The 21,724-nt window shown below is 44.8% G+C and overlaps 1 protein-coding gene across 1 annotated transcript in view; it reads right to left on the bottom strand.

The window, feature by feature from the left end:
* Nucleotides 1–6,675: 6,675 nt before the first annotated feature.
* rhobtb4 (Rho related BTB domain containing 4) overlaps nt 6,676–21,724 on the bottom strand; it is a 34,267-nt gene continuing 19,218 nt past the window's right edge. The window contains exons 6-11 of the mRNA XM_079515267.1: nt 20,886–21,105; nt 17,385–17,503; nt 11,172–11,322; nt 8,789–8,877; nt 8,304–8,409; nt 6,676–7,728 (exon numbers count right to left, since the gene is read on the bottom strand). Of these exons, the coding sequence (XP_079371393.1) occupies nt 7,550–7,728; nt 8,304–8,409; nt 8,789–8,877; nt 11,172–11,322; nt 17,385–17,503; nt 20,886–21,105 (864 nt within the window). The 3' untranslated portion in view covers nt 6,676–7,549. The remainder of the gene's footprint in view (nt 7,729–8,303; nt 8,410–8,788; nt 8,878–11,171; nt 11,323–17,384; nt 17,504–20,885; nt 21,106–21,724) is intronic.

Raw genomic sequence — 21,724 nt, 5'->3', positions numbered from 1 at the left:
TCCACCCTAAATCATGATCATCAGGTATTATTATATAATTATTATATAATTATTATTATTCAAAAAAGTGTAGAGTATTTGTTCAAATGTCATTTTTATGTGGACACGCCCACCAGTTCATTAAGTATGCCTGGTTTACCTGGTGGGTGGTGATGGTGGTGATCCAGCTGAACTGAAGCGGCACCCACAGCTTGTTGTATGATAAAGGGGAGGGATTAGGGGAGGGGTTGATACTGTGATGTCACTATATTGCTGTTTTTTTCATTGGCACATTTGACTGTCAACTGACAGCCTCCAGGAAGAAACCCTAAATACAAAGGGAAGACATCATTGCACATAACCACACCAATGGGTCTAATGAAGCACTGTCACCTCATAAACACATGAAAAACTGGTAATGGATGCATAATTATAGGCTTTAAGTGGCGTTGTCACCATTTTACACAACGATTCATTATCACGTGAATAATTGTTTTTCTCTTGTTTTTAAAAATATTTGTTGGGGCTTTTTTGTAGCCCCAATAGATTTACAGTAGGTAGACAGGAAGCAGGGAGAGAGATGGGGGGAAGACACAGTAAAGTTCGTCAGAATCTGTACTCGAACCCGCAACACACTGTCACGCTGGATTACCAAAAACCCAATCAAATATAAATAATGTACCATGGCTAAAATAGGCCATATTTAATTAATTTACTGTAATACTAATACTTTTGTGTTAACCAGCGCAATTAGCTGATGTGCAAGCTCAAAACGTGTCACGAGGGAACTTGTAGATCAGCTACACCACCTGCTCTCTGACTAATATATGACATCTTTAGAGAGTCCTGACTCCTGTATGAATTATCTGGTGACGTTTGAGGTTGCTGCTCATGCTGAACCATTTCCCACACTGGTCACACTTTTAGGGCTTCTCTCCTGTATTAATTCTCTGGTGTTGTTTGAGTTGATTGTTCTGGCTGAAGATTGTCCCATATTGGTCCAATGTATAGGGCTTTTCCCCTGTATGGATTTTCTGGTGTTGGTTGAGATTACTACTCTGGCTGAACCGTTTCCCACATTGGTCACAACAGGTGTAGGGCTTCTCTCCTGTATGCATTCTCTGGTGAAGTTTCCCACATTGGTCACAGTGGTAGGGCTTCTCTCCTGTATGCATTTTCTGGTGTTGGTTAAGATTTCTTCTCTGGCTGAACCGTTACCCACATTGGTCACAACATGTGTAGGGCTTCAACCCTGTATGAATTATCTGGTGTTGATTAAGATTGCTGCTCGTGCTGAGACATTTCCCACACTGGTCACAGTGCTCCCCTGTATGAATTATCTGGTGATATTTGAGACTACCTTTCTGGCTGAAGCTTGTCCCACATTGGTCAAAGGTGTAGGGCTTCTCTCCCGTATGGATTTTCTGGTGATCTTTCAAATTATCGCTCAGGCTGAACCACATGACATTGGTCACAACTTTACCATTTGCCATTTGGGCAATTGTTTTTGAGGCGCTACCCACACGTTTAGCTGTGTTACTCATCCCACAAATGCCTGATCCTTACAATCGATATACCTTGTTGTAAAGGTGACTAATCAACGATTAAAATTATATAAAATACAATACCAATTGGTATTATTAAAGTGGAGAAATAATGGACCAAAGTTACGTTTCCAAACTTTTGTTGCTGAGTTTAGTTCATCTCCTTCGGTCCGCTCTGATGGTCCACATTTGGGGCCCACTTTTACCGTTTGGAATCTGACTTTACTTGAAGATATTTTAGTCCTCTGCTACGCTTCCTGACTAAACTCTCCCAGATCAACACTGGACAGAGCAGTGCTATCATAACCAGGACCCCGTGTGCCCACTCTCCACCTATTCTCCACTCCCCATCCACTGTCGACCCACCCCCACCCACTCTCCACCCACTGCTACAGCGCTCAGTGTCACATATGGATACATGCATCCAGATCACTGCTGGAAAGTAAATGGGTACATTTACCCATTTACTAGTACTAGTCTTTTTTTTAAGATATTTTTTTGTGGCTTTCGCCTTTATTTTATTTATTTTTTATAGAGATAGGTAGGCCTATAGTAGGCTGACAGGAAATGGGGAGAGAGAGATGGGGGGGTGACACGCAGTAAAGACCGTGGGGGATCGGGAGTCGTACCCGCGGCACACTGCCAGACTGGATTACCAGCCAAGGTGCCCAGACGGCTACGCCAGCCGCCCGGGCCTCAAGTAGCCAGACAACTATTCCACAATCTCTGAATGCTATATAGAGTCTGGAACTACACCTCCCGAAATCCGAGTAATGAAGCTGCAATTGAAATTAAAAAAAATATATTTTTTTATTTCAATTTCTGCTAAGCAACAAGCTATATATGCTTAGATGATGTCTATTTATTTTATTATAAATGTGTGCGACTGTAAAGACAAAACGTAAGTGGGGAGGAGGCTTCACTTCCGCTTTATAGTTTACTCATGATCAGAGCATCCGTTCTCCAGACTGTATGACGGAAGCATTTGAAAATTGCTAGAGGCAACAGTCTGGCCAGTACTGGCTTCCTGTTTCGTGCAGTAGACCTATATAGATGTTCACAACAAAGCTGGATGCACCAGGGTGGATTTGAACCCACAACCTCCGCAGTAGGGACCACTTTTAACAAATAAATAAAATGAATGGAAACACAAACAGACTTCAGTTCCAAAGATGACCAGAGGTTTATTAAAAGCATCAAAATACTGAAACGGCAAAAAAAACTTTTTTTTGTCCCTCTATGCTTTTTTGTTGTTTTGTACAAATCACAGTGGTTAAAAAAAAAGAAAAATATTACAAACAGCAGCAAAAACATTCTGATTGTTGTATATTTGTGTAGAAGCCCTTTGTGTGTGTGTGTGTGTGTGTGTGTGTGTGTGTGTGTGTGTGTGTGTGTGGTTTTATTACAATAAACACAGAACAATGCGCCATACAAATGTTATTTAAAAAGGAAACCAAAGTGCATAACAATACTATACAGTATAAGTCCAACAGAGCCAACTCTGGCAAATTTGTTTTCCAAAAAGAAAATGATAAAATAAAATAAATAGCATATCTACAAGCTCACAGTGCGTTGTGATGTGACGCGCTGTGGGCTTGTATAGATCGGCTATCCTCACTATTTGTCCTGTGACAAAACATATGGGACTGAAGTGGTTAAAATATAGACGATAGAAACCATCACTGTCTACGGCCACGGCCCTTTCTCTACACTCTCACAAAAAACTAAAAGTTTTACAAGGTTCCTTTTTAAGACCGTACATGGCTCCTTGTCATAGAACCCAATGGTTCTGTGTGGTTCCTAAATGTGTCCACAATTGAACCTTTTGTTTGTATAAACAGCAAACCCATTAAAGATAAAAAAATAAATAAAAATTACAGACCATACAAAATGGTTCCATATCGAACCCTTTTAGGAGCCACAATATGAAGCTACATTATAGAACCTTTTCGGTTGCACATGGAACCCTTCTTTTTTGGTAAGATTGTATCCATTTCTACAGGCGTCGATTAGATACGTTATATAATGGTGATAATACTAGCAAAGGTAATGTGAAATATCTGATTTATACTTAGTTGCGTGTAGGTGTGTCGCACAAAACAAATAGCAGATCTACGAGCTCAGGAGGCATCGCGGGGCGACAGGTTGCGAACTTGTACTCGGTGGATTAACTCCATTAAAGTCCTAGTCATTGGCAGTTAACAACTAAAGACATCTGCAGCACTGTACAGGCAGAGGGCCCCTGGTGATGCCGATTTTGAGGAGGTCATTAAAGGCTACGATCAAACATGTTCAAAAATAGCCGATCTACAAGCTCACAACACTGTTATTTCCAATGTACCCCCAATGGATGTGACTTCAACAGGTGGCTTTAGTTATCGTTGCTGTCGGGACAGAATCCTCAAAGTTGAAATATCCATATTTCTTTTTATATATTTTGGTAAATGAATGCCCTAATGTACAACCTAATAAGTGTCACATAAAAGGAGTGAAAATAGCAGACCCACAAGATCAGTTATTTTCACTATTGTATATTCTTTTTGTAAATAGTAATAAAAAAGGATTATTATTATTAATTTTTTTGACAAGGTTTCCATCCGACAGCGACTTTCCGCTACCATGAGCCGAGCCTCACTAAACCTGTCAAACGCCGGCGTCAAGTCTGCAGCTAGACTCAGAAGAGCCGCTCTGCAAAACACGAGGTTTTAATAAAAACACCCTTACAGAAGAAAAGTATTAGGCCAGGTTCAATAATACACCCCAAATAGAAATAATAATACAAATAATAATAGGAAAAGTGCATTCCAACACTGATAAGAGAATAAAGTGGCCTCATGAAAGACATAAAAAAAAGAAACCATAGGCCACCATGCTAATGATCCACATTCCAAATGACACTACATAGTGGTTTCACCCTGGGAAGCACACACGGCCAGCCAGTGCTGCTGTCATTCTCTTTCCTGAACCGAGGCTTTTTACAGCCGTTCAAAAGAGAAGTAAAGGAAAGCTCAAATCGATGAAAGGCCTACCCTTGAAGGTCCGACCAACTTCTGACCAATCACACTGTTTGAATGTTCATCTCGGAGGTGCATGGTTCTGGCAGGCACGTCCGGAGTTCTGAACAAAGTTCAATTGTTTGGACGGAGCGTGAGACCGTCACGTGACGCAATTAATGAACCAGTTACATCATCATCATCCACTCAATCACGGTCTTGTCTCATCGTCTGGACACCTGCAAAGCAGGTCTTAACTAGCTTATCTTAATTTAAAAATATAAAAAATAAAATATGCCATCTAAAACAACAATAATATTAATAATGTTTTTGTTCAAAAAGCAGTTTGTGCAACGATAAGGCACGTGGAGCAGGAGATAAGGTTGAACCGGTGGTCATAAGGAAAAATCATCAACGGCCGTCAACTCTGGGGGGGGCTAAAAAAAAAAGAAACAAAAAGAAACTGTGCTAATCCCCCCAACACTCTTCAATCTTATTTTCAAATCCCCCAAATACCTGAATTGGACCCCCCCCCTCCCCCCAATTAAAATGAATCCACGGAGAAAAGCAAAGTGTAGAACATGCTGGCTGAATGGGACGCCTCATGGGACTGCTCTAGTGTGGTTATTCGGTAGAGCCCTGAAAGCCAGAACCCGGCCTGTCGAAACGGGCCGGGCTAGGGCCGTTTCTGTATTTGACCATTGGGCGCAGGGCCAGGCCCGTATATTAGCAACACTGAAAGCCCTAAAATCATTCCTCTCATACAGTGTCCCAGGTAAAGCCTCTGGGGCACAAACTGCTAAGCTACAAATAGAACGAGGCGCAAATAGGAAGTGAAGAAAAAAAAAGTTTACATTCAGTCACCCAAAACTCAAAGAAATGAACAGTCTGAAAGTAAAGACTAACAACGTAACTTATAGAATCCATGCATCAAAAACGTCCATGGCGTTCAAAACCCCATCAGTGGAATGGCACTTTCAATCCAAAGCAACTTTTAGAACAAAACGGCGCACAGTCTGCTGCCAAGAAATCACCACCCCATCCTAAAATAAACCTTTATAAATCATGCCTCACTCGCATTCAATGATCAAATGTTACGCTTTTTTATCAGAACCGTTATGCTTATGCCGCGCAACGTTGGCGCGCCCTGCTGTTGTGCAATGAAGTCTGAAAGTCAACGTGTCTTAACCCTACGGGGCTGTCAAAACATTGACAAAGGAGGGAAAAAAGCATTTGACTATAGACGGTATTTCATATTTCAGAGTAAACAAAATCACGAACAGCATTAGAACGAACGGAACACCTGTTCGTCAATCACAGGTAAACAACAGAACAACTGGGCAGACGCTTGGCAGACATGTTTTAAATTAAGGACTAAGGACTGTGGGAGAGTGTGTGTGTGTGTGTGTGTGTGTGTGTGTGTGTGTGTGTGTGTGTGTGTGTGTGTGTGTGTGTGTGTGTGTGTGTGTGCATGTGCGTGTGCGTGTACGCGCAATCGCGTATGTTCACATGGACACTATATTATTGCATCCTATAAGCACCATTATTTTCATTTTGTTTCCTGATTCTGGTGAAAGAAGGCGGCTATGTGCTGCAGTGACACCTCCCCACCACTAGGAGAGACAGACAGATATTAAATGATCTTTTCCTACTCATCACCTCGTCTCCTCGCCTCTGTCTCTCGTTACCGTTTAAACCAATAGAAGGAGAAGAGAGTCACAGCTTTGGTTTTCATCAGTTAAAAAAAGCAGTGGTTCTCAACCTGTGGGCGGGGCTATTGAGGGCCCCCAAATAATTGGCAAAACACTGAGGATGTAATGATAATATAACATCAATATGCAATAATAATAAGGGTAATAATAATAATAATAATAAAATAAAAAATGATTGAGAGACTGATAAATAGGAACTTAATGTTAGTTCCACTGAAGCCAGAACATAAATTAACATGCTCTGAAAGTGATCAGAACTTCTCAAACACTTTTTAAAGTGGGCCCTGATTCCAGAAAAGAAAAGATTGAGAACCACTGCGACAGGCAGGTTGGGATGCCAACACATGATTAACTGTGCACATGCTATACACCCCCCCCCACATGCGATGGGTGGCGCTTCATGCACCCCCCCCACCCCACCCCACCACCCCAGGAGGGGGTCCGAAAGGGACTCGGCCGATGGAAGGAAGTCATGTGACAGTCACGTGACTTCGGGCAGTGCTGGTCAGCGACGGCGTCCCTGCCGGTCGGTATCCGGAGTCCTAGACATCATTTCCCCCTGATTGAAGAGTTCCTTTATGCTCCGTCGCACGTAGAAGAATAGCAGATCTTCAACATGCTTGTGGATCTGCTATTCCGTAACTTTTCGACACCGTCGCGCGGCAAAGTACAAATGAGGCTCAGGAGTTTTGCCGGTCATACGAATTCAAACCAAAATTGTAGAAAATAGTACAAAATTAAAAATATTAATATTGCTCCAGTCCAGTTGTGCTGTAAGAATCCAGGACTGGTTTTGGAAAGAGTGGGCGGGGCTTTGTGCAAAACGTCTGTCTGTCCGTCCGACACGGTGTGTCTGTGTGGAAGGGAAGGCAAAGATGACCTCACTGTAGCGACGGACAATGCAGGTCTGTAGAGGTCAACGCATGCTCCTTCCGATGTCGGAAAGTCTCCTGGTTCGGACAGGCTTTCCGATCTATAGTTCAGAGAGTCGGGACATTGTGGAGGGCGGCGCACAGGGGGTCAGAGAAAAAGTCCTGAGACCGCCCATCAGAAGTTCTGAATGACAATGTCAATTTGTAGTTCGTTCCTGGGAAGCGTGTTGGTGGGAGGACAGAACTCTTTGGAGGCTGTTTGCAAGGCTGGGTGGGCTGCCGGGACCCCTGGGGGCGAGGGGGGTATCTGAGGTCTGGGGCCTCAGGGGGTTGGGTGACAAAGAGTCCTTAACCTGGACTCCAAAAGTGGAGTAGGGATCACACACACACATGCACAGTCATTCTCTTACACACGCACACACACACACACAGCAGGCATGGTGGGGGGGTTAGGAGACGTGTGGTGAGCTGGACGGGGGTCTCCAGAAGCACCAGCTCCTCTTGGTGTTCTGCTTGCGGAGCAGCTCCTCCTCGCGGACGCGCTCCTTCTGGGAGCGCAGGTAGCGGTCCTCCTCCTTCAGGAACCACACCGGAGGCCAGCGCAGCTTCTCAAAGTGTCTCTGGTTCTCTGGAGACAGAGAGAGAGAGAGTATAATCAGTATAATATAACAAGTAAGACCTTGTTTTGTCTTTTTTTTAAGTTTTTTTTTTGTTCTCTTTTTTAAGTTTTATTTTATTTTTGAGTGGTGCCAAGGAACAGCAATATCCGTGTTCAACTATGTTTGTGACTATGTTTGTGTGTGACTATGTTTGTGTGTGACCAGTATCAATGAGTACCAAAAGTGGCGCTGTTGTGCCAGAAACGGAGAGAGAGAGATAGTGCTGCACTGTTGCCTGCTAATGAGAGAGAGAGAGAGAGGGGGGGGGGGGGGGGGGGGGGGATTTGCACCACTCAGTTGACATGGGTTTGATTTTTTAAATTCTTTTAAGTTTTCATTTATTTATTTTTTAAGTTTTCTACTGTGTGCGTGCGTGCGTGCGTGCGTTTTTTGTGTGTGATACAGCTGCGCCCTCGGGCGGGTGGTGTTACAGTGTGACACACAGACAGACAGATATTATAATATGGCATATTATGTGGGACTGTTGGTGTGATGTTAGTATTATTTCTGATGTTAATATAGGATGGGGAACAGAAGGACCTACCTGGACACATGGTCTTCATGTCTTTGGGGAACTTGCGACAGATGCTGTTGTAGTTTGTGCAGATGTGGTGAAGACACCAGGCTGACAGCTGCTTGGCGTTGTGGAACTGCAGACATACAACATGTATTACAAGTGACATTTATGACAAAGAACCGAGAGGTTTGAAAAAATAAAATAAAAATAATAACAGATCAATAAACACAGACACACGTCACCCACACACACACACACATTGCGGAAATAGTTGATCTACAAGCTTACAACACATCACAAAGTGACATGTTGTAAGCTTTAATTTACTGTCAAACACTGGTGGATCATAAATAAAAATCAGTTTTACTTCTAGGCTTTGTGAACAAACGTTGATATGACAAATAACTTAAATATATAAAGAAATGACTGAAATAATTAATTTCCACTATGTTTTGAAGTGTATGAACATTTTTCAAACGCGACGATTATATAACAAGTGTGGCAGGCCTCACCTGAGCCATCTCCAGGTAGGCCAGAGCCTGTCCATCCATGTCAGTTCCTTTTGTGGCCTGTTGGAGGAGCTCTTCCACCGCATGCAGCTCTGGAGAGGAAAGAGAGACCATGCAAATATGTCAACATCTCCTGAAATCTGCACCGCAAGAATGCACCTGGACAATACTCCACACGTCCTAGAATCTTCTCCCTTCCCTAAAACACCCTGGCCAACGCTCCACACGTTCTAGACTCTTCTCTCTTCCCTAAAACACCCTGGACAACGCTCCACACGTCCTAGATTCTTCTCCCTTCCCAACACCCTGGACAATACTCCACACGTCCTAGACTCTTCTCCCTTCCCTAAAACACCCTGGACAACGCTCCACACTTCCTTGACTCTTCTCCCTTCCCTAAAACACCATGGATAATGCTCAACACATCCTAGACTCTTCTCCCTTCCCTAAAACACCCTGGACAACACTTCACACGTCCTTGACTCTTCTCCCTTCCCTAAAACACCATGGACAACGCTCCACACATGCTAGCCACTTCTCCCTTCCCTAAAACACTATGGACAACGCTCCACACATGCTAGCCACTTCTCCCTTCCCTAAAACACCATGGACAACGCTCCACACATGCTAGACACTTCTCCCTTCCCTAAAACACCATGGACAACGCTCCACACATGCTAGACACTTCTCCCTTCCCTAAAACGCCATGGACAACGCTCCACACATGCTAGACTCCTCTCCGTTCCCCCGAACACCTTGGACAACACTCCACACGTCCTAGACTCTTCTCCCTTCCCTAAAACAGCCTGGACAACAGACAGATACCAGTTTACCTGGTATACTATAGTTTCAAATACAGTACAGAATGCTATTTCGATAGCATGTTGTTTAGACAGAATACAGGTTTCATTTACCGTTTACCTGGTATTCTAGTTTATTTGAAGCACTACATTCTCTCTGCACTCTACTTATGTGACTATTTACCATGTTGTCTAATGACTACAGTTTATATTCCAATTTCTGACCCGTGTCTGCCCGACAAGTCAGTCTTTGTATTATAAGTCGACTAATGGTCCTAATATGGGTTTTGATATATTTTGGGTTAAATGCCAGGGAATGACAGGGAAGCCATTTATAATGATGAACCTTGGACACAGCTGTTTGTAGTCCAGCAGAGGTCTTCACTGTGTGCAGACAGACTGTCTGCCTCATTACAGACAGCACAGGCTACAAGGTGAGACAGTTATCGCTCTTTCTGTAAATGTCTTCCATTGTCAGGTCTCTTTATCAGCTACGTAGTCTTTTTATTTGTTTAAAAACTAAGCTCAATTCACCTGCAGTTTATAGAATGGGCTACAAGACGACGAGGCTCTACAGACTGTCAGAAACGTCTCAGCTAAATGATTCAGATATGATTGTAAATTAAGCAATGAGCATGGGTCCATCTGGTATCCTCACACACCAGTCTACCAATAGTAGAAATGCTGATTGTGGATGCATTTAATTTTTAGATGAGACCATGCAGTTAGTACAGTGATTTTCAACCTTTTTCATATCACATTTTCATATTATTTATTCAGCATTCGAGCCACGGACCAGCATTCAATGAGATTTTGCCTCTCAGACCCAAAAGCGGTACCATAGGAGAGATAACAGGTAAACGTTCATCAATTGGTTGTTTATAAAGTAAAACACAACATGTACTTGTCAGCACTGTTTAACAAATAATTATAAAGTAACTAACAAACGGTCCTACATATACTCATTATTTCCCCTTAATAGAATGAAAAAATGATATATTGTTCACCCCATGAAAAAATAACGGACAATGATCTCCCCATGAATCTCTTTTCTAAATAACGGACAATGATCTCCCCATGAATCTTTAGTCAAAATAAGAACCAAAAATGAGTCAATAACAAATGTTTGTGCCACGTATGATGAATGCAGCCATAAAAGTATGGTTTCCGTATGCAGTAAATAGTACCTTTTTTTTTTCTTCTTTTTTTTTAAGGTTTTTTATTAAGCATAGTAGAGGGTTTTGGACAGGGAAAAATGCAGTACATATGATATGTTATGCTAATAGTACCTTTTCTAATTAGTTCACTGCGTAACTAATAAATGATCCTACAAGCATTTGTCACAATGTCATTTGTGATGCTACAGTACACAGTACACGCATGCGCGCATACACACACACACACACACACACACACACACACACACACACACACACACACACACACACACACACACACACACACACACACACACACACACACACACACACACACACACAAAACCCTACAAAAAGTGGGTGGATATGTATTTAATCTGGCCGTGAATGAGATAACTGAAGTACAAACATGGCGGGTCAGTATCTGACCTGTGAGGGCGACGAGGCGAGGTAGACACAGCCGGTTGGCCAGAACAATGAGCTCCATGGGCTCCAAGGTCGGGCCGGGGGTCAGCTGACCACAGTACAGGAACTCCAGGACCCCTCGCATGCAGGCACTGCTGGTGTGAGGGATGGACACCTGAGAGAGAGCATATAGAGGGAGAAGAAATCATGAACTTATGTGCTGAACCATCTCCAACATACATACTGTATCTGTAGACTGTGTGCCATACTTTTATGCAGGGGTCATCAATATGTCCGTACATACTTGATCTTGTCCGTGGCAAGTTTTTTGATTTTCTTTTTTTACACACCATTATAATGTCCTTGTTTTGTTCATGAGACCCAATTACTGAATGTCAGTCTGCCTATTTTCTTCAGAATATGTATGACAGTGACCCCAAAAATGTAATATGCCTCCGGCCCCCATCTGAAAATATGTTGTTCCAGGGACCCCTCCAGAGGCAAAGATTTGAGTTAAAAACGTTAAAAACTGAAAAAATATATATTCCAGATTTGTGCCACATTTTCACGATTTTAAAAAAATAGCAGACCTACAAGCTCGTAGCGCGCCACTCGGTGGCGCGCTATGAGCTTGTAGATCTGCTATTTTTCAATAGCTAAAGTATAACATAATGCTTAAAACACCAACAGGGGTTCCCGCCCCAAATGGGTTAAGGTACAGATATGGGAAGCTTCTGGTAGGGGTGTGCTGCATTTTATTTTGGTCCTCTTTTTCTCCTGTTCTGTGTTAGAACTATACAATAGTAATTTGACTTGGTGCAAAACTGCAGATAAGTGTTTTTATGTATTATTTAGTGTGGTCTTTGGTTTGTTTGTTTTGGCCTTGACCACCCTGACGTCTTATGCTTCTGTTCTTTACATTTCTATTCAGTTTCTGTAACCGGCGTAACCTCATCATTGTTAATATGGATACTTTCCTTTAGTCGTTTGTGCTCATTTAAGGTATGTGTTACTGCCCTGTTTTCTCCTAGGCCTAGACCACATAAAGGAGTAGCAACACCTGCTGGCGCCACGTCAGATTACTGACGCGCCTCGTTGACCATCTGTTCCACCAGATTTATGATATAGTTTTGATTCAATCTAATTGATGTATCTAATCTACTTGTGTGTATGTCTATGTCTTTGTCTATCACAGGTCTGAGGCTGCAGTTCTGTGCCCGTGCAGCAGAGGGCTCAGTTAATCCTGACAGTAATAAAACAAACAACTCAATAGCAGCTAAAAAGCAGCAGCAGGAAGTGGAGGAGGGAGAGGGGGGTGTTTGCACTGCACACAGCAGAGAGGACCTGGTACACCCTCAAATAAAACCTTCCTAATGCATGGACAGAGTTTAAATAAAACCCTTACTTATAATGCATGGACAGGGTTCATAATGAAACCTTCATAATGCATGGACAGGGTTCATAATGAAACCTTCATAATGCATGGACAGGGTTCATAATGAATCCTTCATAATGCATGGACAGGGTTCATAATGAATCCTTCATAATGCATGGACAGGGTTCATAATGCATGGACAGGGTTCATAATGAAACCTTCATAATGCATGGACAGGGTTCATAATGAATCCTTCATAATGCATGGACAGGGTTCATAATGAATCCTTCATAATGCATGGACAGGGTTCATAATGAAACCTTCATAATGCATGGACAGGGTTCATAATGAAACCTTCATAATATATGGACAGGGTTCATAATGAAACCTTCATAATGCATGGACAGAGTTTAAATAAAACCCTTACTTATAATGCATGGACAGGGTTCATAATGAATCCTTCATAATGCATGGACAGGGTTCATAATGAAACCTTCATAATGCATGGACAGGGTTCATAAAAAATCCTTCATAATGCATGGACAGGGTTCATAATGAAACCTTCATAATGCATGGACAGGGTTCATAAAAAATCCTTCATAATGCATGGACAGGGTTCATAATGAAACCTCCATAATGCATGGACAGGGTTCATAATGAAACCTCCATAATGCATGGACAGGGTTCATAATGAAACCTCCATAATGCATGGACAGGGTTCATAATGAAACCTCCATAATGCATGGACAGGGTTCATAATGAATCCTTCATAATGCATGGACAGGGTTCATAATGAAACCTTCATAATGCATGGACAGGGTTCATAATGAAACCTTCATAATGCATGGACAGGGTTCATAATGAAACCTTCATAATGAATCCTTCATAATGCATGGACAGGGTTCATAATGAAACCTTCATAATGCATGGACAGGGTTCATAATGAATCCTTCATAATGCATGGACAGGGTTCATAATGAATCCTTCATAATGCATGGACAGGGTTCATAATGAATCCTTCATAATGCATGGACAGGGTTCATAATGAATCCTTCATAATGCATGGACAGGGTTCATAATGCATGGACAGGGTTCATAATGAAACCTTCATAATGCATGGACAGGGTTCATAATGAAACCTTCATAATGCATGGACAGGGTTCATAATGCATGGACAGGGTTCATAATGAAACCTTCATAATGCATGGACAGGGTTCATAATGAAACCTTCATAATGCATGGACAGGGTTCATAATGAAACCTTCATAATGCATGGACAGGGTTCATAATGAAACCTTCATAATGCATGGACAAGGTTTAAATAGTAGTGGCACGGTGGCGCAGTCGGTAGCGCTGTCGCCTCACAGCTAGAAGGTCAATTCCTGCCAGGGACTCTGGGCGCTGGGGGTGTGTTCTCTCCTTCAGCGTCCATACCCGAGGTGGGGTTGGCGAACGGGCCTTTCTGTGTGCAGTTTGCATGTTCTCAACGTACAGTAAATGGTGCATTTATATAGCACCTTTATCCAAGGCGCTTTGTGCATTACATTCACACATTCACACACACACCATGCAAGGCACCAACCTGCACATTGGAAGCAATTATGGGTTCAGCGTCTTGCTCAATGACGCTTCGACACTAACTCGGGGGGGGGGGGGGGGGGGGGGGGCTGGGAGCCTGGGATCGAACTGGGAACCTCACGGTTCGGCCACTCTACCCCCGAGCCTTGTGTCCCCTATAGGGTAGGCACCCTCACAAAAAACATGCAGTAATCGTGGTCTCTATACTGCCTCCCCCATGTCAGCCGGGGCGCCTTATGCAGGGGAAAGGAACTGGTTGGAATAATGTGTTCCTATGTCCTACCGGGGAAACTCCCCCTATCAGGCCATAAGAAGAACGACCAGCTCACTCCTCATGCATTGAAGAAAGCATAAACTCAGTTTGGGCACCTTACAGCTTAGGCATTGGCCCCAGCCCCAGGTGAAAAAATGGGTTACAACATTGTGTGATAAAGATGTAAATGAAAACAATAATGCATGGACAAGGTTTAAATAAAACCTTCATAATGCATGGACAGGGTTTAACCCATTTAGACCTGTTGCAACTTATACATTGTTATACCTTTCAATCCAGGAGCTACCTCTGTTAATCTTTCATTTTTACTCAAATGTTAAATCTTAAAAGTACTTTGAGATGGGGATCCGGTCCTTTGACATGAAAAGGTTTGAGCACCACCAAAAAACGGTTTTGTATAATCGGCCTCCGGTCTTGATGGGTAAAAACAACATATTTAAAGTTGTTATGATCATTATGGTGCTTGGTGCGAATGGACCTTCACTCTCGGTCTGTCTCGCTCTCTCTCTGAGTCATTCTCTGTGTCTCTCTCCCTCCAATCTGTCTGTCTGTCTGTCTGTCTGTCTCTCTCCCTCCAATCTGTCTGTCTGTCTGTCTGTCTGTCTGTCTGTCTGTCTCTCTCCCTCCAATCTGCCTGTCTGTCTGTCTCTCTCCCTCCAATCTGTCTGTCTGTCTGTCTCTCTCCCTCCAATCTGTCTGTCTGTCTGTCTGTCTGTCTCCAGTCTGTCTGTCTGTCTGTCTGTCTGTCTGTCTGTCTGTCTGTCTGTCTGTCTGTCTCTCTCCCTCCAGTCTGTCTGTCTGTCTGTCTGTCTGTCTCTCTCCCTCCAGTCAGTCTGTCTGTCTGTCTGTCTCTCTCCCTCCAGTCAGTCTGTCTGTCTGTCTGTCTCTCTCCCTCCAGTCTGTCTGTCTGTCTGTCTGTCTGTCTGTCTGTCTGTCTGTCTCTCTCCCTCCAGTCAGTCTGTCTGTCTGTCTGTCTGTCTCTCTCCCTCCAGTCAGTCTGTCTGTCTGTCTGTCTGTCTGTCTGTCTGTCTCTCTCCCTCCAGTCAGTCTGTCTGTCTGTCTGTCTGTCTCTCTCCCTCCAGTCAGTCTGTCTGTCTGTCTGTCTCTCTCCCTCCAGTCAGTCTGTCTGTCTGTCTCTCTCCCTCCAGTCTGTCTGTCTGTCTGTCTCTCTCCCTCCTGTCTGTCTGTCTGTCTGTCTGTCTGTCTGTCTGTCTGTCTGTCTGTCTGTCTGTCTGTCTGTCTGTCTGTCTGTCTGTCTGTCTGTCTGTCTGTCTGTCTCTCTCTCTCTCTCTCTCTCTCTCTGTCTCTCTGTCTCTCTCTCTCTCTCTCTCTCTCTCTCTCTCTCTCCCTCCAATCCTCTAGTTTCCTGTTTCCCGGAGCAGCTTCCCGTCCTCAGTGAGCCCAGACCTGGGTAACCGAACCCCCGCGGGTCAGGAGAGTAACCGGACCCCGAAGGATCCGGTTCTCTCCAACGCAGCCAGGAGCCTGGAGCCCAGGACACACCCTGAGGCTGCATGGGACCAGAGCCATAGAGTAAGACAGAGTTACGACATTATGGGGGCAGAAAACTGAGCGCTCGAGCGCTGTTCATGCAGCCTGCAGAATGACAAGCTGGAGTTTGAAATACATTGTTTTCAACGAAGGTGGCGCAAACATCAGCAATTTTAGGCATGTGTGCAACATGACAACTGTTTTAAAGTATTGTACAGTGACAACTAAAGTCTCTGTAATGTTTATGTTGTACTATTACAAAAAAAAACTATCTAAAATAAAGGAATTTAAGATCATTTAAGCTGGGCTGTTGCCTGTTGCTTGGGTAGTCCAGTGCATTCTGCCAACTTCCGGTCCAGGACATTGTCACTCTTCGCCATGCTCTTCGCCAATAGAAGTCTATGTAGAAGACTGGCCCCATGAGTTGTCGTAACTCTGTCTTACTCTATGGCTCTGCATGGGACTACCTCTGTGGGTCAGCATTCACCTACTTAAAGGGATAGTTCACCCACTCTCACCCGATAACACCTGAATGAATGGATATTCTCTAAATCAGTGAGTCTCAAACGTTTCCGTTTCCCGAAACACCCAATGAACCCAGGATTACATCACTGAGGATGAGTATAAGTTGCATGCACCAAAGGAATACATAATACATAAATAAATTAGATTATGACTGAATAAATAAATTAAATTAACACTGAGTTTAGTGATGTGCTGTAGGGCAGGAAATAACAAAAACCTAATCAACCTCAAGTTCCCTCCAGAGAAGTGGGTTTCCTGTAGCTAAATATGAGACTGAACCCTGTGTGTGTGTGTGTGTGTGTGTGTGCGCGTGCGTGCGTGCGTGCGTGCGTGCGTGCGTGCGTGCGTGCGTGCGTGCGTGCGTGCGTGCGTTTTTTTATCCACGATTTTGTAACCCATTTTTTCACGCGGGGCCAGTTGCATAAGCTATAATCCTGGGCACTACTCTCCCTCTGCCAACCTGAGGAGAACCCCGAACTGAGCTCATGCTTCTTCTTCATTTCTACCGACTGCACCACTGTGTACGTGCGCATTGCTTGATCGCCTAGGGGCCGTTCACACCTAAGAGACAGCTGTCTCCTCGGTGTCTCCTGTGTGTCGCAAGCTTGCAATTCATTTTCAATGGGAGTTACATGGTTTGATGAGACACGCTTGCTCCCTGACTGTCTTCTGCCCTCCTCCCCCCCATGGAACCATGTGACTCCCATTGAAAATTAATTGCGAGCTTGCAACACACAGAAGACACAGGAGACGTCGAGGAGACAGCTGTCTCTTAGGTGTGAACGGCCCCTCAGCATCCGAGAGCTAACCAGACAGTAGTGAAGATGGCGCTCTTAGATAATTCAATAAAAGCCTAAAAACGTGTTCATAGCAGTCTGGGCCATTGGGAAAAACTTGTCCAAACTCGTGCTTGGCAGTCAAAAGATCAAAAAGGAAGACATGAGGAGGGGCACCGATTCTTCAGGAACAGCGTTTTTTTAGTTGTTATTATTACCTCGTCGATGTAGCTCTCCATGAAGGAGCCGCGGAACATGGCCGCCATCCAATCACAGCTGGCGATGAGCAAGGGCTTGTGGGCCGGCAGGGAGCCGTCGTCCAATCGGAAAACCACATCTGAAACCGGGGGGTGGGGGGGAAAAGAGGATTCATCTGGAGTTGTGTCACACATGCCCCGCCCATGCTTTTGTCGACTATATTGTTTCACTGACGAAAACTAAATAAAAGCTAAGCAATGATGACTAAAACTATGACTAAATATACTGACACTTCCGTCAACAGATAAAAACTACATTAAAATGTTAGGTAGGGAGTGGGAGAAGAAGAGATCATTTTATGTTTGAAAATTCTTCATCAATGTCTTCATCGTTATGCTAACATGCTGTCTTCATCAGTGTAGTATGTCAAACCCACAGATGTTATAGTTCATTTCCAGGCTACCATACTGCATGTGTAGCGTAGGCTACCATACTGCATGTGTAGCGTAGGGCGTAGACTACCATACTGCATGTGTAGCGTAGGACGTAGGCTACCATACTGCATGTGTAGCGTAGGGCGTAGGCTACCATACTGCATGTGTAGCGTAGGCTACCATACTGCAGCATGTGTAGCGTAGGACGTAGGCTACCATACTGCATGTGTAGCGTAGGACGTAGGCTACCATACTGCAGCATGTGTAGCGTAGGACGTAGGCTACCATACTGCATGTGTAGCGTAGGGCGTAGGCTACCATACTGCATGTGTAGCGTAGGGCGTAGGCTACCATACTGCATGTGTAGCGTAGGCTACCATACTGCATGTGTAGCGTAGGGCGTAGGCTACCATACTGCATGTGTAGCGTAGGGCGTAGGCTACCATACTGCATGTGTAGCGTAGGCTACCATACTGCATGTGTAGCGTAGGGCGTAGGCTACCATACTGCATGTGTAGCGTAGGACGTAGGCTACCATACTGCATGTGTAGCGTAGGACGTAGGCTACCATACTGCATGTGTAGCGTAGGGCGTAGGCTACCATACTGCATGTGTAGCGTAGGGCGTAGGCTACCATACTGCATGTGTAGCGTAGGGCGTAGGCTACCATACTGCATGTGTAGCGTAGGCTACCATACTGCATGTGTAGCGTAGGGCGTAGGCTACCATACTGCATGTGTAGCGTAGGGCGTAGGCTACCATACTGCATGTGTAGCGTAGGGCGTAGACTACCATACTGCATGTGTAGCGTAGGGCGTAGGCTACCATACTGCATGTGTAGCGTAGGGCGTAGGCTACCATACTGCATGTGTAGCGTAGGGCGTAGGCTACCATACTGCATGTGTAGCGTAGGGCGTAGGCTACCATACTGCATGTGTAGCGTAGGGCGTAGGCTACCATACTGCATGTGTAGCGTAGGCTACCATACTGCATGTGTAGCGTAGGGCGTAGGCTACCATACTGCATGTGTAGCGTAGGGCGTAGACTACCATACTGCATGTGTAGCGTAGGGCGTAGGCTACCATACTGCATGTGTAGCGTAGGGCGTAGGCTACCATACTGCATGTGTAGCGTAGGGCGTAGGCTACCATACTGCATGTGTAGCGTAGGGCGTAGGCTACCATACTGCATGTGTAGCGTAGGGCGTAGGCTACCATACTGCATGTGTAGCGTAGGCTACCATACTGCATGTGTAGCGTAGGGCGTAGGCTACCATACTGCATGTGTAGCGTAGGGCGTAGGCTACCATACTGCATGTGTAGCGTAGGGCGTAGGCTACCATACTGCATGTGTAGCGTAGGCTACCATACTGCATGTGTAGCGTAGGGCGTAGGCTACCATACTGCATGTGTAGCGTAGGGCGTAGGCTACCATACTGCATGTGTAGCGTAGGCTACCATACTGCATGTGTAGCGTAGGGCGTAGGCTACCATACTGCATGTGTAGCGTAGGACGTAGGCTACCATACTGCATGTGTAGCGTAGGACGTAGGCTACCATACTGCATGTGTAGCGTAGGACGTAGGCTACCATACTGCATGTGTAGCGTAGGACGTAGGCTACCATACTGCAGCATGTGTAGCGTAGGACGTAGGCTACCATACTGCATGTGTAGCGTAGGGCGTAGGCTACCATACTGCATGTGTAGCGTAGGCTACCATACTGCATGTGTAGCGTAGGGCGTAGGCTACCATACTGCATGTGTAGCGTAGGCTACCATACTGCATGTGTAGCGTAGGGCGTAGGCTACCATACTGCATGTGTAGCGTAGGCTACCATACTGCATGTGTAGCGTAGGGCGTAGGCTACCATACTGCATGTGTAGCGTAGGGCGTAGACTACCATACTGCATGTGTAGCGTAGGGCGTAGACTACCATACTGCATGTGTAGCGTAGGCTACCATACTGCATGTGTAGCGTAGGCTACCATACTGCATGTGTAGCGTAGGGCGTAGGCTACCATACTGCATGTGTAGCGTAGGGCGTAGGCTACCATACTGCATGTGTATCGTAGGGCGTAGGCTACCATACTGCATGTGTATCGTAGGGCGTAGACTACCATACTGCATGTGTAGCGTAGGGCGTAGGCTACCATACTGCATGTGTAGCGTAGGGCGTAGGCTACCATACTGCATGTGTAGCGTAGGGCGTAGACTACCATACTGCATGTGTATCGTAGGGCGTAGACTACCATACTGCATGTGTAGCGTAGGGCGTAGACTACCATACTGCATGTGTAGCGTAGGGCGTAGGCTACCATACTGCATGTGTAGCGTAGGGCGTAGGCTACCATACTGCATGTGTAGCGTAGGGCGTAGACTACCATACTGCATGTGTATCGTAGGGCGTAGACTACCATACTGCATGTGTAGCGTAGGGCGTAGACTACCATACTGCATGTGTAGCGTAGGGCGTAGACTACCATACTGCATGTGTAGCATAGGGCGTAGACTACCATACTGCATGTGTAGCGTAGGGCGTAGGCTACCATACTGCATGTGTAGCGTAGGGCGTAGACTACCATACTGCATGTGTAGCGTAGGGCGTAGGCTACCATACTGCATGTGTAGCGTTACGTAGGGCGTAGACTACCATACTGCATGTGTAGCGTAGGGCGTAGGCTACCATACTGCATGTGTAGCGTTACGTAGGGCGTAGGCTACCATACTGCATGTGTAGCGTAGGGCGTAGGCTACCATACTGCATGTGTAGCGTTACGTAGGGCGTAGACTACCATACTGCATGTGTAGCGTAGGGCGTAGGCTACCATACTGCATGTGTAGCGTTACGTAGGGCGTAGGCTACCATACTGCAAGGCAAGCCAGCTGCCACTGCCTGCCAGGGTGATTTGAATTGTCACGGGTACACTCATGCTCTGTGCTGTCATTTGAAAGAATTCTCGGAACGGGTCGGAATCGGGCCAAATTGTCATGGGTCCATCCGTGTTTGGTTTTCTTATTTGAAAATGTTTTCGGAACGGGTCGGAGTGGGTCCCGACACTGCAGTAGAGAGTCTTTTTTTTTTTTACCAGAGAAGGTGCCCTTGTGCAGGCATTCCTTGATGCGGTTGGCCCGGCGCACATGGAAGGCCTTGGTGATCTCCTGGTTCATGAAGCTCTCTCTGTTCAGCACGTTGGCCACCATCATACGCAGGTCAAACACCTCCAGCAGCTCCGCGATGGTGGCCACCGCCATCAGGTCCCTGCGGCCCTCGTCCAGGCTGCCCGTGTACAGGTAGCCAAGTACTGCCTGGAACCATAGTCACACAGTAACTTCATGACATGTTATATACTGTATGTAACACAGTGTACAGGTAGCCAAGTACTGCCTGGAACCATAGTCACACAGTAACTTCATGACATGATGTTATATACTGTATGTAACACAGCGTACAGGTAGACAAGGACTGCCTGGAACCATAGTCACACAGTAACTTCATGACATGAATCTGTTATTGTATGTAACACAGTGTACAGGTAGCCAAGTACTGCCTGGAACCGTAGTCACACAGTAAAGTTCTATATATCGTCGCTGTCGGGATTTTTTAATAAATCAATGCTATTGAACACCCTTTACGTCTGTGTGGCCCGCATCGGAATACTGATATATTATTGATTTCAGCTGTTAGAATTCCAAACATGACCCGCTTTAATTACTTCAGTCTATATGTAGCTTAATGACTAGTAAGTATTAAAATGTTATTGTCTTTTTTATGTCCAATGTATTTGTATTTAGTTCATAAAGTTAACATAACTATAACTAAATGTGTTTGAAATTAAATAAAAAGGTTACTTTTCAGGATTCCAATTAAAAACAAAAAACAAAAAAATCTGGACTTCAAAGTTGCCCACCCCTGCCCTAAATAAAC

This window comes from Electrona antarctica (assembly GCF_951216825.1).
Source record: "Electrona antarctica genome assembly, chromosome: 12".
In the NCBI taxonomy this organism is placed as follows: domain Eukaryota; kingdom Metazoa; phylum Chordata; class Actinopteri; order Myctophiformes; family Myctophidae; genus Electrona; species Electrona antarctica.
This window is presented reverse-complemented; position numbering and strand designations above follow the sequence as displayed.